Here is a 14,195-nt window from a genome sequence, read left to right as displayed (position 1 = left end):
AGCCCCAGGTCCAGGAAGGTATGGCCTTCAGAAAAGCATCACAAGCAAAGTAATTTCCTTTCCTTTCAAAGTCTTGCTCACAGTGTCATTCATACACAGAGAATGTAAAATAGGAAGTTTTTAACTTGTTAGCCAAATGTAAAATAGTATTGACCTTTTGTAGACCACTATAATATTAATTACTGTATAGAGCATTTGTCAGTTTCTTATTTCTGTCCCTAAACGCATGAGAGTTTACTTATTTTCACAGTGAACTGATAAAGTAGCTGTTAACAAAGCATCTTGATTGACCTTTGAAGAATTTATCACTCAGAAGAAATTAGGCACCTAAGATTTTCATTTTACCAGTCAGTTCTGTTGAAAGCATTTCCTTGTCTGACATGCCTATATCTCAGATACAGTGAAAATAAGATGAATGTTGAGAGTTCATATCAACTTTGAGAAATGAGAAAAATTTTAGTCATTGTAGGAATTGATATGTCAGCAATGGATCGGGTTCCCTGTGAAGTTTCTTAGTAATCAAAACATTTCTTTTACATAAAACATTAAACTTCGCATCTGATTCCATCCTCAATTAAAGCTGAAGTCATTTTTGTTGCCGTTGGTTAAATCAAGGTCATAAAATGTTGTCAGGAACTAAGAGGCTTTCTGAAGGTGTGCAAACACCACAGAATTGAAAATGCATATTAATAAACTATACAAAATAGTTCTTCCTTACAGTGAGACTTTATAGATAACTTTATTACAGTAATTTTCAGGTAGGCATGGAAGTTTTAGAGTAATATTAGCTTATTACCATTTATAGATTCAAATTTGACAAATTAGTGGCCTGACCTCCAATGGAAAACTGTAGAAGTGCAGCAAAAGTAGAAATTAATGTCAGCTGCTTTCTCTGGAGATGAATTGTATTCACCTTCTATGAAACTAAAAATGTTGAACCATTTTTGAGAAGTAGCTGGGAGTCTGATTTATGCTATGAAATAGACATTTAAATGAAATATATCATTTATACTAAGATTATTTTCCTACATGTATTTTTATTTTATTTTCTACCTAGGAACCTGTATGTTTTCCACAAGCCGCATACATATGCTTATAACTATCAGAAGACGGATTTTAAGGTATATGACTGTATTGAGGTTTTATGTGGGTTTTTTTTTATTTTTGTCAAAGTCTTACATAATTAGATAATACATATATCCTAAATGACATTGATAGATCACAGAGAACTGCTATTACTGAAAAAATAATAATGCCTTACGATTACTATAGTCAATACAAAGATAATGTTTGCTAGCAAATATCCAGAAGTATTTCAAATATCCAGAAGTATTTCACTGTGTTTAAGACAAGAAAAAAATGTTATAGAATGCTATTGCACAATAGTAAAAAAATTGAGTATGAAAGTTGATAGTAGGAGTATATATTACAGTGAATCAGATCTCCATCCTCTCTTTATCTTGATTTAAATCTACCTTATAACAATTTAGAGACTCAATTAAATTTAATGATGATTCAGCTGCAGAATCTGCCCTTCAATTCTCCTTCATCTTCACCTATCACCTAAAACCCAAATCAGGAGTCTGTATAGCGTAGCCCTCCATTTTCTCTTTACATGCTGTGTCCTTTAGCAACTTACAAGATTCTGTTGCAGGGATTAGAAATACCCCTTAGCTGTGCTGAAATTACAGTATTTCTTTAAACCTGCCATTAGTTCATATTATCAGAAGGTTATTCAACATGTTTGAATATCCTGTTCCAGCTCTAGTTTTATACTGTAACTGAAGTATAATTGTAGAGTACTGAAATGTAAACTCCAGGCATGAACTTTATGAAAAATCCTGTACTGAGAAGGTTAACTACATGGATTGTGCTTCATAATTGTAGTATACCTGCAATTTCACACCTCTCCATACTTGTAATCACATCACAAGAAATTTTCCCAATCACTGCATGATATACTTTCACAAGCCATAATCAGCATCAAGACTATGTAAGCCTGTCTGCTATTGTGCCAAGAAACTAATCCTTTGCTGTAAAACCATTCTATTTTTTTACATTGATACAGATGAGGTGTTTACACTATTAGGTAAATTCTGTATCAGACGTATAAAAGAACACTTTTATATCATGCTATGAAGATAATAGTAGTGGTATTCCAGGACCAAAACCAAAAAATGTATTGATATGACTGTGGAGAATGTAGGAAGACGTATTAAAACAGTTCTGAAGCAAAGAAGCTCATTCACCTTCAGATTTTGAAGAATTTCTAGGAACAGTAGAATCACTCTATAGTTTCTAATATTGGCATAGGAATTATGTATTAAAGTTGAGAGTGAAAAATGCTGCCTCCATATATTTTTGTAGAAGAAACCAGAATGAGGCAGAATCAGTCATGTGTTGTAAATTAAGAGTGCTTATTTCTTTCAAGCTTACTGTCATTAATTAGAATCAGAAAGTTGCAGCACAAAACAAAATTTTTGGTCTTCCATTGAATGTTGTTTGGCAAGTAGAACTACTAAATTGAGGTACATATGAAGAATATAATATAAAAGTAGATATATTCTCATTCAATAAATTTTTCTGTTTCCTTTATCTCTTAACATTATGGGTTATACATGCAGCATGAGGCTCTGGGCTTAAATGACATGTCTGAAATTTGGAAGAAGTATGACAGTTAATTACTTACTTCCTATACCATAGCTAGGGTCACAATATCTGAAATCTTAGTCATACTTTGTATAAGCCCAGGCAGACAGCATTCAACAAAACTGAAAGATCAACAAAGTCTGTTTTTCTATGCAGTCTACTGATGACCGAGTCTTCTATTATTTATTTGTGGACAGTCTGATGCCCATTGAAATCCTGGTTAGCTTTTCTGCATTAGTACGCTGGGATGATACTGGAGGTAAGGCCAACACAGAAAAGTGCATGTTGAAAGTGCATGTATTTTCCTATACTGGAATATGTCTGTGCTGTTGTGTTTGGCTGTGGTGCATTTTGGCACAGTTTGAGAGTTTAGCATTAAATAGTCAAATTGTTTCTAGGATATACACTAATATTCAAGTAATAATTTGTTATTTAATATTGATGATGAATATTTTCTTGAAAGGATCTCTCCCTTTACTGTTTATTAGTATTTGCTGCAAGCTTTTCATCAACATATTTCTGGTATGGATTTCCTTGTATTTCTTAGGGGTTTTTTTTCTACAAATTCCACTCTTGCAAGCTACTTTGTGCCTTAGCTGATCAAAATGCAGTAAAATTGGCAATATGACCAAAATTTATTTTTGAAGTGATTTTTAAACTTGTGCACTGGAAGCTCTTAAGTATATTTACAGCTGGCTTATTTCAAGCTCCAACAGCTTGGATGGTTTAAATAAAAATCACTTGTATTTTATGGAAGTAATAGAATGGCATTCAGAAAAGCTAATGCATGTCATGACAATCAGCTTAAGTTAATCAGACATTTAAACATTGGATATGGACATAATCTTAGTGCATCTAGAGTAGAGTAGATAGAACCAAAGGAAAGCTTAAAAAAAACAAACTGACCATCCTGTTAAAATAATTAAACTATAATATAAATATAAGCTTCGTATGGCTGGCTGCTTCCTTTGCCTGTGGACAAGAATGGATTTTTATGGAGTTTTAGAGCAGCCTTAAGTGACTTGGAAGATGTCTGATTTACACATCCTCCTAACACATTCTTTTAACCATTATTTTCTAGTAAATAGTACAAATCAGCCATATTCTGTACCACCTATGCATTTTAAATGACTGGCTCTTTTCTCTGAATTGTCAAAGCGTAAATTAGGCCTTCAATGACTGTGAAGTAGACACAGATTCTGCATAAGTGTAGGTGTCTTCATTTTACTGTTATCCCCCCCATTTTGGTTTTTTTTTCTTTCTTATTCTAGGTACTAAACAAGAATGTTCTAGTATTTCAAAGGGTGTGCTGATGGTTGAACATTTCTCTTGGAAATGTGTGACTCCTGGAGAACTTTTGTTAAAGATGCATACATCCGCAACCAAAGCTACTGTGTTAAATCTTCCTGTTGGGTAAGTACAAGGCTTCATTTCTGTCCTAACAATTTAGTCTTAAGGATTGAGATGATCTTTCACTTTACACAGTAACTAAGAGTTTATTTTCTAAAATATAAGTTTTTGGACTATCAAACTGGTTGATAGCTAGGATTTGGTAAGAGTGCAAAATTGCTATGAATTTAAAATAATTACCAAAACCTTTATAAAGACTTTGAATTCTTTACTCTTATTTAAGAGCATTTAGCAAGAAAAATCACACTGATTTTCTGAAAAATAAACTAGAATACAAATTCCTACTTAAACGTGTTTCTAACTAGAATGATTTTGAGATGTTTCCTGGAGTACCAACAAAAATTAAAGAATTAGGATTTTTAGTGGAACTGTAAAAGAATGATGATACCATAGGAGGTTTCATAGCTTTTCTTGAAACAGGATCTATGAAACATGACAGGAGAAATTCTGAGGTTATCCATGAAGCCTTCCATTTCTTATGTCACATTTACATAGTGCTTAATATGATTTATTTCTCTTTGCATGTAACTCTAGATATTCAGTGTAAAGCATTGCTTGATTGTTTAAATAAATAAATAGATAAAAGGCGAGAGCCTTTGATATTTGTTAGTGTCTGAAAATGCTTCCAGTTAAACAAGGAAGGTGACATCTTCATATGTTGCCATAAGCATAAAGTTGCTGACTAATTCATTGAGGCCTTCTACTTTTCAAAAAATAAAGAATCACCAATTTAATCTCAAAGAGATGAGACAAAATGTATTTTAAAAAAATCAAGTAAGGTTTCAAATAATTAGGCATAGAAAGAAAATACTACAATACTAGCACATTGATATTAAATCAAAGATCTTTAATAGTGCCCTCTATTTGTTTTGATTCAGACTAAAAATGGAAAAGTTATTACTGTGTTTATAGGTTAGTTCTGCCACCATATTCTTAGCGTAGTTTCCAAAAGTTGCATATCTCTGTCCTGTAGGGCCGCCAAAACCATATATCTTTTTGCTTCTGCAAATTTCAAAGCTACCAGAGATACAGGCAGCTCAAATTGATAAGCTTCTCACCTTTGATTCTCTCTACTTCAGGCAGAGCCAGCAGGCTTTCAGGAAGCTTTAATTTACAGCAGGTGTGGGAAACAAATGAGCTTATTGACTGCTCCCCCATTTCATTTGAAATGAGAAATGACTTGCTAAGCCAGGAAGGCACTTTCTTCCCTCTGTCTGTTGGTGGCCAGGGGGCATTTCAAATTTCACTCACAAGAAGATGCAATTAAAAAAGTGCGAGTGTGTGTGGGGGGGGTAACTCTCCTTTCATACTCTCGCTGCCGGATCTCCGGTTAACACTTTGAACTGTGGCCTGGATGAACTTCTGCAGCTAAATGCCATTCTGACAATCACATAAGACCGTGAAACTTCATCATTTGAAAGCAGCAAGCTCTTCAAGTATCTCAGTGGGACTGCAGGACATTGTTGACTGGAGAGAATGAAGAGAAGAGCATGAATCCTCTGTGTTGTATATAGTTAGGAATGGTTTCTTTTATGATTGGAATCTGTTATAGGATACGATCAGGCAAACAAGAATGAGCTGAGTGTATCCCAATAAGTCATAATGAATTTCTGTTGTTTGCCACCTTAGGAGGTTACGGTTGAGCGGTTTGGCCCACAGTTGCTCCATAAAATGGTCACTTTGTAGTGTTCATCTAGCCTGATGTGATTAGGTGTTAATTTTTTCTTGTTTTGTCAATGCAAACATGGAAATTATGATCTAAGTAATGTACGACCAGAACACCTGCCGCCTTCTCTAAGCTTTCTAGACCAAATATGTTTTTAAGTGTAGCTAACTATAATCCTGACTAAAAAACTTTGGGTTTGTGTCTATCTGAAATAGTGAAACTACCTATTTTGCTAAAGAAAACCCTAAACAAATAAAATAAAAATAAAATAATAGTGACTTCTCTGATTTCACCTACTACCTATGTTTGGAGGTTCTTGAGAAGCAAGGACATAGAAATGCAGGATTTGAAGAGCCAGTATATCTAGGAATGGATTTCATTTTTGCCAAATGTATGAAAGGAAAAGGGTAAGAATTGCTGTGATGTAAAAAAATAAAAAGTGCTTTTTGGATTTTTTTTTTTCCTTAAATGTAGGCGACACATATTGCTCTTCACAGTAAGTTCTCCCATAGGGCACCATATTCATCTGTGTAGCATGGTGCCATGTGTCTTTGGAGAAGAGGATACTGTGATGCCAGGTCTTGAAAAGGTATGCATAACCAGAACTAGTCAAGCAAAGGTGTTTCTGACTATTATTTAGTTTTAAAGTGAAGTACTGTTGGATCTTCATTTAGAGTTATCATATTTAATGGTATAATATTAATTTCAATATGAAATGAATGAGTGCATAAAAGAAATGTGTTTTACAAAACAGCAGGCACAGGGATCCATATTGCAGTAATTGTCTTATATAAATATGTAAGTAAGCATTGGATAGTATTGTGGTTTACATAGAACAGCAGCGTAAAATGGAATGTTAAAAATACTCTTGTTGAAATACATATGTCAGAGGTAGTCTATAAGCTCTCTTTTTGAGGCATGTGATGAGTGATAACATACACATACAGATATTAATTAATATTCAAAAATACTTGCCTAGTAAAATAAACTGTCACATCAGTAAAGTTTATTTTGTCCCATGAGATCACATACTACTCACTGCGTCCCAGAGTAGCTTTTGTACCTAAAATGAACAATTGATTCAAACAATTTTTCATAGCTGAGATAAGAGGCCCAGGGGAGTAATTACTACAGCTTTTGTTCTTTGTTGCCTACAATCCAGACAGATATCACTGCCATCCATATTTTCAAGATTTCTTTGGCAAGCAGTAGGCCCAAATATTTGTCATGGGCACCGGGGGGAGGGAGAATAGCTTCTAGAGCACAGTTGTGCCAAAATATTTTGAAAGGTGAGTGTAACAGCAAATTTATATAGCAGTGTAGATTCAGGGTCCTAATAATAGGACATTAAAGCTGCTTATGCAAATTTATTACATTTATCGTAGCAAAGAAGTTTAAGTATAAGAAGTTGGGCCCTTAAAATTGTCCTCTGGCTGTACTATCCCCTTGTCTTCAGATTGTGAATGGAAAGCTATTCCTCATGAAGAAGATAAAGCAGAATTATATCCTGGGGTTTTCTCTGCACTTTTTTTTGAAGACAGCAATTTCTCTGCAGAGTGTCACTTGCAGGAAAGTATCCAGATTCTTGCACCGAAATCCTGATGGAGATCAATGATGCTTTAGACAGCATGTATTTGGATGTTGTTTTCAGCAGGATACAAATACTCATTTGTCCTTTTATAATAGAAGAGATGCTGTGCATTTCAGCTAACAAGAGTCTTATTATCACTGCAGTACAAAGTCTCTATGTGCATCTTATTTTTGATTAAATTTTCTAGAACTAATGATACAGGAAGAATAAAATCCTTCACAAATATATGTTATGCTGCCTGTTATAGTGTAACATTTTTATTTCAATAGCTAAGATCAGTGAAAATTTTGTATGCTTTTGAATACCAGAGACCTAATTGATTTTACAGTTTATAAAATTAATAATAATTACTTGACTTAGGAAAAGTTTTGTACTTCAGCACAGAAAAAACTCTTGTATGCTGTCACAGCCTAGAAAAAAGAACAAAAGAAAATCTTAAAGCAATCTTTCTAACAATGGTTGTTTTTCTGCTCTTCAGGAGAGCTACCGGTTTATAGAACAGGCTACAGCTATCCTGAAAGCTGTTGGAAATGTGATAAATAATTTCAGCAGTAAGCCTGAACTTTCTAATGCCTTGAAGGAGTTGGAACTAACTCACTGTCCTCCTGGCCTCCACGGTACTGGAATGGCTGAAGAACACTTCAAGGTGAACAAACAATTTTAATAAACACGTATCTAAAGGCTACAGAAGCTGGATAACAGCTTAACATTGTCGTTACTCTTTTCAAACCAATGACTATGCTTTGAAAAAGGACCTCCTGAGTGCTCCAAATGTGGCGTTCATTATTAAGTGTAAACCCAAATGACATAACTTGCAACTGTGTACTGTAATTATCTTGTTTTAATATGAACAAATTTTAATAAGCACAGAGTAGCACATTCTAAATTTGAGTGTCTGGTTTTGTCAGTTTGGTTTAGCACACTTTAGGGCAGAAAGCATCAGCTTTTTTTATTTTGTGACTTAATTTTGGATTTAAAAGACAGTACCTGAAATGCAGAAAAGCCAGACTGATTCCTTTCTGTGCCTAATGTTGATGGCACAGGAAAACATTATTACAGCTTATATTACTGAAGACAGTAATGATTTTTTTTTCACTCACAGAATTTCTGAGTTGTTTTTCTTTGTTTTTTGGAACTGCAACATTCTTGTTCAACTTTTCTGCTCTGTGTGATAAAGAGTCTTTAGATACATGATGAAAAAATTACACTTTTCTGTAGATCTCTATACTGTAGCTTTTCAATATTATAAAAAGTTTGCAACAAAACAGTTATGTAAAAGATACGCTAATTTTATGTATATGCAAATGTTGATATAACTTGATATAACTTGATATAACTGCTATAACTTGATTTTTCTACAGTCAGTACTTTATATATTCCAGATTCACTTACTTTCATCAAAGTACTAGAAAACTCATGCAGTTTAGATTGTGTATTTTAGAAGACTGAATAGAAGAAGGGGATTAATATTTTTATAATCACTCATATTAAAAAATAGAACACCTAAGCCAGTGCTTTTATACATGGGCTTGACACCAGGCTCAAATTCAACAAAACAACAGAATTAAGAAAGAATGATTCCAGGTGCACCACTCATGAAAGAGGTAATTTTCATGCCAAGTCCAACAAAAAAATTGGTTTCACCTCTCTGGAATGGAAAATACAAATTTTAAATGTATATGCTCATATTAAATATGTGTAAAACTTAGGGACCTTAAGAAAAATTCAGTAGGCATGAACATACATATCTCTTCCTCTCTCCCCCTCTAAGAAGACCAGTGTATAGTTTAAAGGAATAAAAAAACAGAAATGAAATAAATGAGAGAGACTGAGCCAATGGTGATTCAGGAATGCAAATATGGAAGTTATCTATCTTTAATACAAACAGTGAAAAATTATTCTGAACATAAGACTGTAATAAATTAGATTCTTTCTTCACCAGTCTTAAATCTTTCAAAATAAAGGAAGTGTTTATTAATATTAAAATACATAACTTAGGATAAAATATTTTCAGAAAGCAGAAAAATCTGAAAATAAGGACAATGAAAGAGGAAAAATTATGTCTTTTCCAATAAGTTATTACTATGCTCTTCAATTCAAATTATAAAACAAGCTCTGAAAAACACACTCTAAAATTTCCACCTATTGGAAGAAGGAAAAAAAGACTGGATTTCTGCTCTTTAAAGAGCATCAATATGTCGAGAATAAAAATAGAGCCATCAGTTTAGTCATATAAGTAGGACACCAAATCTTCCCCTCTTGCCCATCAATATATTCTTACTTTTCCTTGTGGTGCCACCTCCTAATTCAGTAAGCATGCCCGTTCAGTTATTGGTCTCTGTTCTAAAACCTCTAATAAGAATGCCAGTTGTCATGATGTTAATTATAATCTGTTCTTCTATCCTCTGGTATAAGACCATCAACTCACTTCACATAAACTAGCAAGATATTTTTGGGTGATATAACTTATGCTGTGGAATCAGTCTTGTATTTAATAAGCCAGGCATGAAACAGGCTTTCTCTTGATTGTTGGTTTGAAGCATTGTAGTCCTACAGTTGGGGCTAATTTTCAGATACTGTATTTGTTAGAGGAAGTTAAAGACTTCATTTTTACATGAAAAAAGAAAAGAGCTAAACAGTTTTTGAAACAATAATGAGAATCAATATAAATCAGCTTTTAAAAATGAATCATTCTTTGAATGCTTTTTCTCTTCTTGATTTTAGGTTTTCAATAGTGCATTTTGGTATTTGATCAAATATGTATTAGGCAAGAAGGCTCCTTACAGCTATAAATTTGCCTTCAGGTCCTTCACTTTGGATTTTAAAGACATTGAGGTTTCTGAGGATGACACTGTGTCTTCAGGTACTGTACTGGTATTGCTAATCACTTTAAATATATCTGCCCATTCTTATTTTGAAGGAAGCCAACTCTTCACTAATCATGTGTTTTCTTGCCTAAGTAAGCATGGTTCATTTCTTATGAGATGCCTAAGCCTTCTACTGTTGACAGCACATCTGAGACTCATCTCAGAATAGAAATTATTTCTTTTCTTTGTTCCAGAAAGTCTGTTCATGTTTTGTTAATTTATGAAATTTATAAAATTGCCTTTGTCTTTCTTGGCTTGCATTTGTCAGTATTGACAAGCATTAACAAGCATCTATAGATGCTTTTTTTACCTGATGCACTGCAGATCATGGCTCTTGTTCAAATTACCAGCTGAAAAGGCCTTAAATGCACACATTGTTCACAAAATGAGAGTGAAGGAAGACTCAAGTTAGCTGAACTTTCAATGAAGCTACTATTTCTTGGCGATGGGTTGGTTTTTTGTTTGTTTGTTTGGGGTGGTATTTTGTTTTTTGTTTGTCTGCTTTCTTGCATGCTTGTTTTTTAAGCCCATTATTTGGCAAATTTATCGTGTTGGCTGGCTAGTCACACACTTGTAGTGGGGAACTAGGTACAGCACCATCCACCTCTTCTCCAGCCTGTGATTAGGGTATGCTGGATGCCTGAAGGTACTGTGGGAGGAGCCATTGGAAGGCAAATGGATTTATTACAAGCAGGGATAATTCTCTTCCTGCAGGTTCTTTGCCTCATTTTGTATGCAGGCCAGAGGCATAAGCAGTTAGAATTAAGTTTGCCTGGCAACCAAATATATGGCTCTTTTCCATTTTAAGAGACTTATTTTGCAGTCTATGTAACTTTTTAATCTATTAATATTAATATTTAATTTATTAATAGAAGCTTTATGTATATGGTTTCATATTAAGACAGAAAAATAATTTATCTGAAAAATTGGCAGGAAGATACATCATCACCATTTGAAGGCCATTCTTTCAGGGTGACTTAGCTTTTCCTTCTGCTATTATCAATTTACAGTATAAAGTCTTTCTCCTTGGTCAATCAAAATGATATTAACTTCCTTTCATTAGTCAGTTTATTTTGGAAAATTGGTATAAACAAACTTCATTAAAATTTACACAAATATCTTTACTGACAAAATTATGTAATACTCTTGTTCTTCAAGAAAGCACATATACTTGTCTCTCACTCTTTAATGGGCACTTTCCTGCAGATCTCCTCTCTTCTGAAGGTTATTCTTCTGTGAGACATCAGAGATGAAGGATCAGCCAGAATGACTGAATAACTCATTGTATTTTTCACAGAATTATATCCTATGGCAAGAGTATAAGGTATAAGGGTCAGCATATTGACATTTGTAGCACCACTTGAAGTCAACACCTGTCACATTTTTCAAGATGACTGTGCTACTGATTTCTGTATTCCCAAAAAAAACTTAAATACTTGTCAGCAGTAGAATAGAAGACATTTTTTAATTAGATTTGAATAATTAGCACAGTTGACAGGTTGTAGCAAAGACCTCATGTATATTGCTGAGTTATGAGATCCACTGTGGCAGAATATTTTTTAGGATTTGGGGGGAGAATCAAAAATGTGGAATAAATGTATGGAGGAAGAAAGATCTGTTTCAGTTTGATTTCCTCCAGTGTCCAATATATCTTTTTAATTTAGTTGCTTTTCCAGACTTAAATTACAAAAGATTCCTATTGGTCTGGAAAGTGAATTGTTTCCCTTTGGCTTTATTGACCTTGGATATATATTTTGCCCTGCTTAATTAAGGTTGCATTAGAATAAATGCATGCTTTTGTTCAGGTTCCATCCCAGAACTCTAAACAAATGGAGACAGCTGCATTCAAAAAAGCATAAATCAAGTGAAGTGTCAGGAACAAATAGGTAGATAGCAGGAAAAAACGGGTGAGAAATGCATTGTAGGAAGGCCTAGAAGGACTGGCATCACCTGATTTGCCTGGCCCACATTAGCACTGCTGCATTGTCAGGTTAGTTGCTCAGATCTTGTCAAGACTTGAATTATAACCCTTTGGAACCTAACAGTCATCAGTGTAAACTACCGTAGCAGATGAATGAAATCTTTTTGTTGTCTGTGTCTGAGATTAGATCAGATCAAATCTGAGCTATTTTATTTTTTCTTAAATGCCACCTCCATTTTATTCATTAGCATATTCATTTTGCACTGTGTGCTGAATTCATCTCAAGATTTACCAAGGGCAAGGATATTATGATGTACTGCAGTTAGCAGTCATATGCCTGGTAAGGTTTCTGAGGAGCCATCCTGAAAATGATCTAGTGACATTTATTTGTCTGCCAAATACCATCCATCCCCATGGAGCAACTAGCAGAGGAGCCGCAAGAAACAAGTGGAAGACCATGCCATGTGAACATATGACAAAAAGATGGAAGTTTCTGAAGCTGAGTGCTTCTCCATGGCATGGCTCTTCTATGGTCTTCTGGGAAGAGAGTAGACAAAGGGACCCTGCAGAACTTTGGGCAGTCATGAGATGGTGAATTTACGGAGGTATGCAATGCTTCCTGGGAAAGGAAGCATATCAGGATGATGTTACACAAGATGAGGGAAGACAGTCTTGACAGCTCAATACTGCTTGCCTGCTCTCTGTTGCACATTTCTTCTCTTTACCTTGTCCTGGTTTCCTTGGACCCAATAGTGAGCCAGCTCTGTTCATGAACTCACTGGAGGTCTGAGGCACTGATTTCCAAGCCAAGTCTCCAACACTTGACAGTCATTTAGGCACAATTCAAAGGGTGCATTTCTTTCTCATGGATAAATTCCAACTTTGAAGTTGGAAGTAGAGTGCCTTTTGTGTGCAGTTCTGTTAAAACCTTCTGGTCTGAAATTTTCTCTTATCTAGAAGTCAAGCTGTTAGCTATAAGCTTATCTTATCTGTGTAAACGTATTTGAGAAGTCCTATTCCTGCCCTGTTCTTTTCCAGTACAAGCTTCTCTTTCCTCCAGAAACATAGGTTAAGAGCAGTGATAATACAGTTGTGCTCTGTGACTAGAGAGATAATTCCAGACATTTGTTTCTTCTTGCACTTTGGATTTGAACTTGAGTTCCACTAAGGGGGGAGGGAAAGTTTGCATTATTTGGCTGAATATGTAAAGTGCCTCTCCAATACATGCAAAATAGACCTTTTTCAGAAAAAGCATTACGTTGCATTGCCTACAGTAGATGCATCCACACTGTTACAAGAAAACTGCAGCTGATTTTTTGGTGAACAAAGTCTTGCCAGACTGCTTTGAGAACTTCAGTTTTATTATTAGCAGGGTATCTTCTGATTAACATGTAAAGCATGTCAGAAATTTTTGAGGAATCAGTTTTCAATCGTAATGTCAAATTTGAAGCATCCACTAGTTAATATTGGTTGATTTAAAGCATTTCACAGTAACATACTTCTCTGCTTATAAGACAAAATATTAAGAAGCGTTAAGTCAAAAAAACCTTTGAAGATCAGAATATTTAATTTTTACTTCATTATTTTGACTTGTATGTTACAAAGAAAAATATTTTTGTTCTTATGACATTGTATTTTAAAAGTTAGAACAAAAAAGAAATTAAATCTTTAGGAATATATAGTTTCAAAAACATCTGTCATTTCCAGTTTTCAGCCTTATCTGGGGTAACTTTTGACTCCTTCTAGAAACAGAATTCATTTCTGTGTGTGACACTGCATCCAAATTATTATATTTGTAGAGTCAGAAACAATTTAACATTTACCTAAGTGACTGTATATCCATATATTCTTTAGCCTCACAAATTAAATGTATTATTTCTAGTGACATAGGTATTTATTTCTAGTTATGGAGTCCACCTGACATCCCCAGTGGATAAACATTTCAGTTTGTTCATAGGGCAACACCAAGCCAACACTCTATGTGTATTCCCCTATCAACATTTCATAGCTCTGTTCTGAGGGAGTAATGGGGATAATGAGGGCTTGGTTCAGTGAAAGGGGAGCTGGAATTTGAACTCATCAGCCTGGTCT

At 34.5% G+C, this 14,195-nt stretch overlaps 1 protein-coding gene across 1 annotated transcript in view; it reads left to right on the top strand.

Annotated features, from left to right (window-relative positions):
* Positions 1-14,195, top strand: part of ADGB (androglobin) — a 128,740-nt gene that overhangs the window by 65,799 nt on the left and 48,746 nt on the right. The window contains exons 16-21 of the mRNA XM_075497367.1: positions 1,058-1,121; positions 2,806-2,908; positions 3,921-4,062; positions 6,200-6,314; positions 7,795-7,962; positions 10,041-10,179. Coding sequence (XP_075353482.1) covers positions 1,058-1,121; positions 2,806-2,908; positions 3,921-4,062; positions 6,200-6,314; positions 7,795-7,962; positions 10,041-10,179 — 731 coding nt within the window. The remainder of the gene's footprint in view (positions 1-1,057; positions 1,122-2,805; positions 2,909-3,920; positions 4,063-6,199; positions 6,315-7,794; positions 7,963-10,040; positions 10,180-14,195) is intronic.

The sequence above is a fragment of the Mycteria americana genome, chromosome 3, assembly GCF_035582795.1.
Source record: "Mycteria americana isolate JAX WOST 10 ecotype Jacksonville Zoo and Gardens chromosome 3, USCA_MyAme_1.0, whole genome shotgun sequence".
Lineage (NCBI taxonomy): Eukaryota > Metazoa > Chordata > Aves > Ciconiiformes > Ciconiidae > Mycteria > Mycteria americana.
Note: the sequence above shows the minus strand (reverse complement) of the source record. Positions and strands in the feature narration are given on the sequence as shown.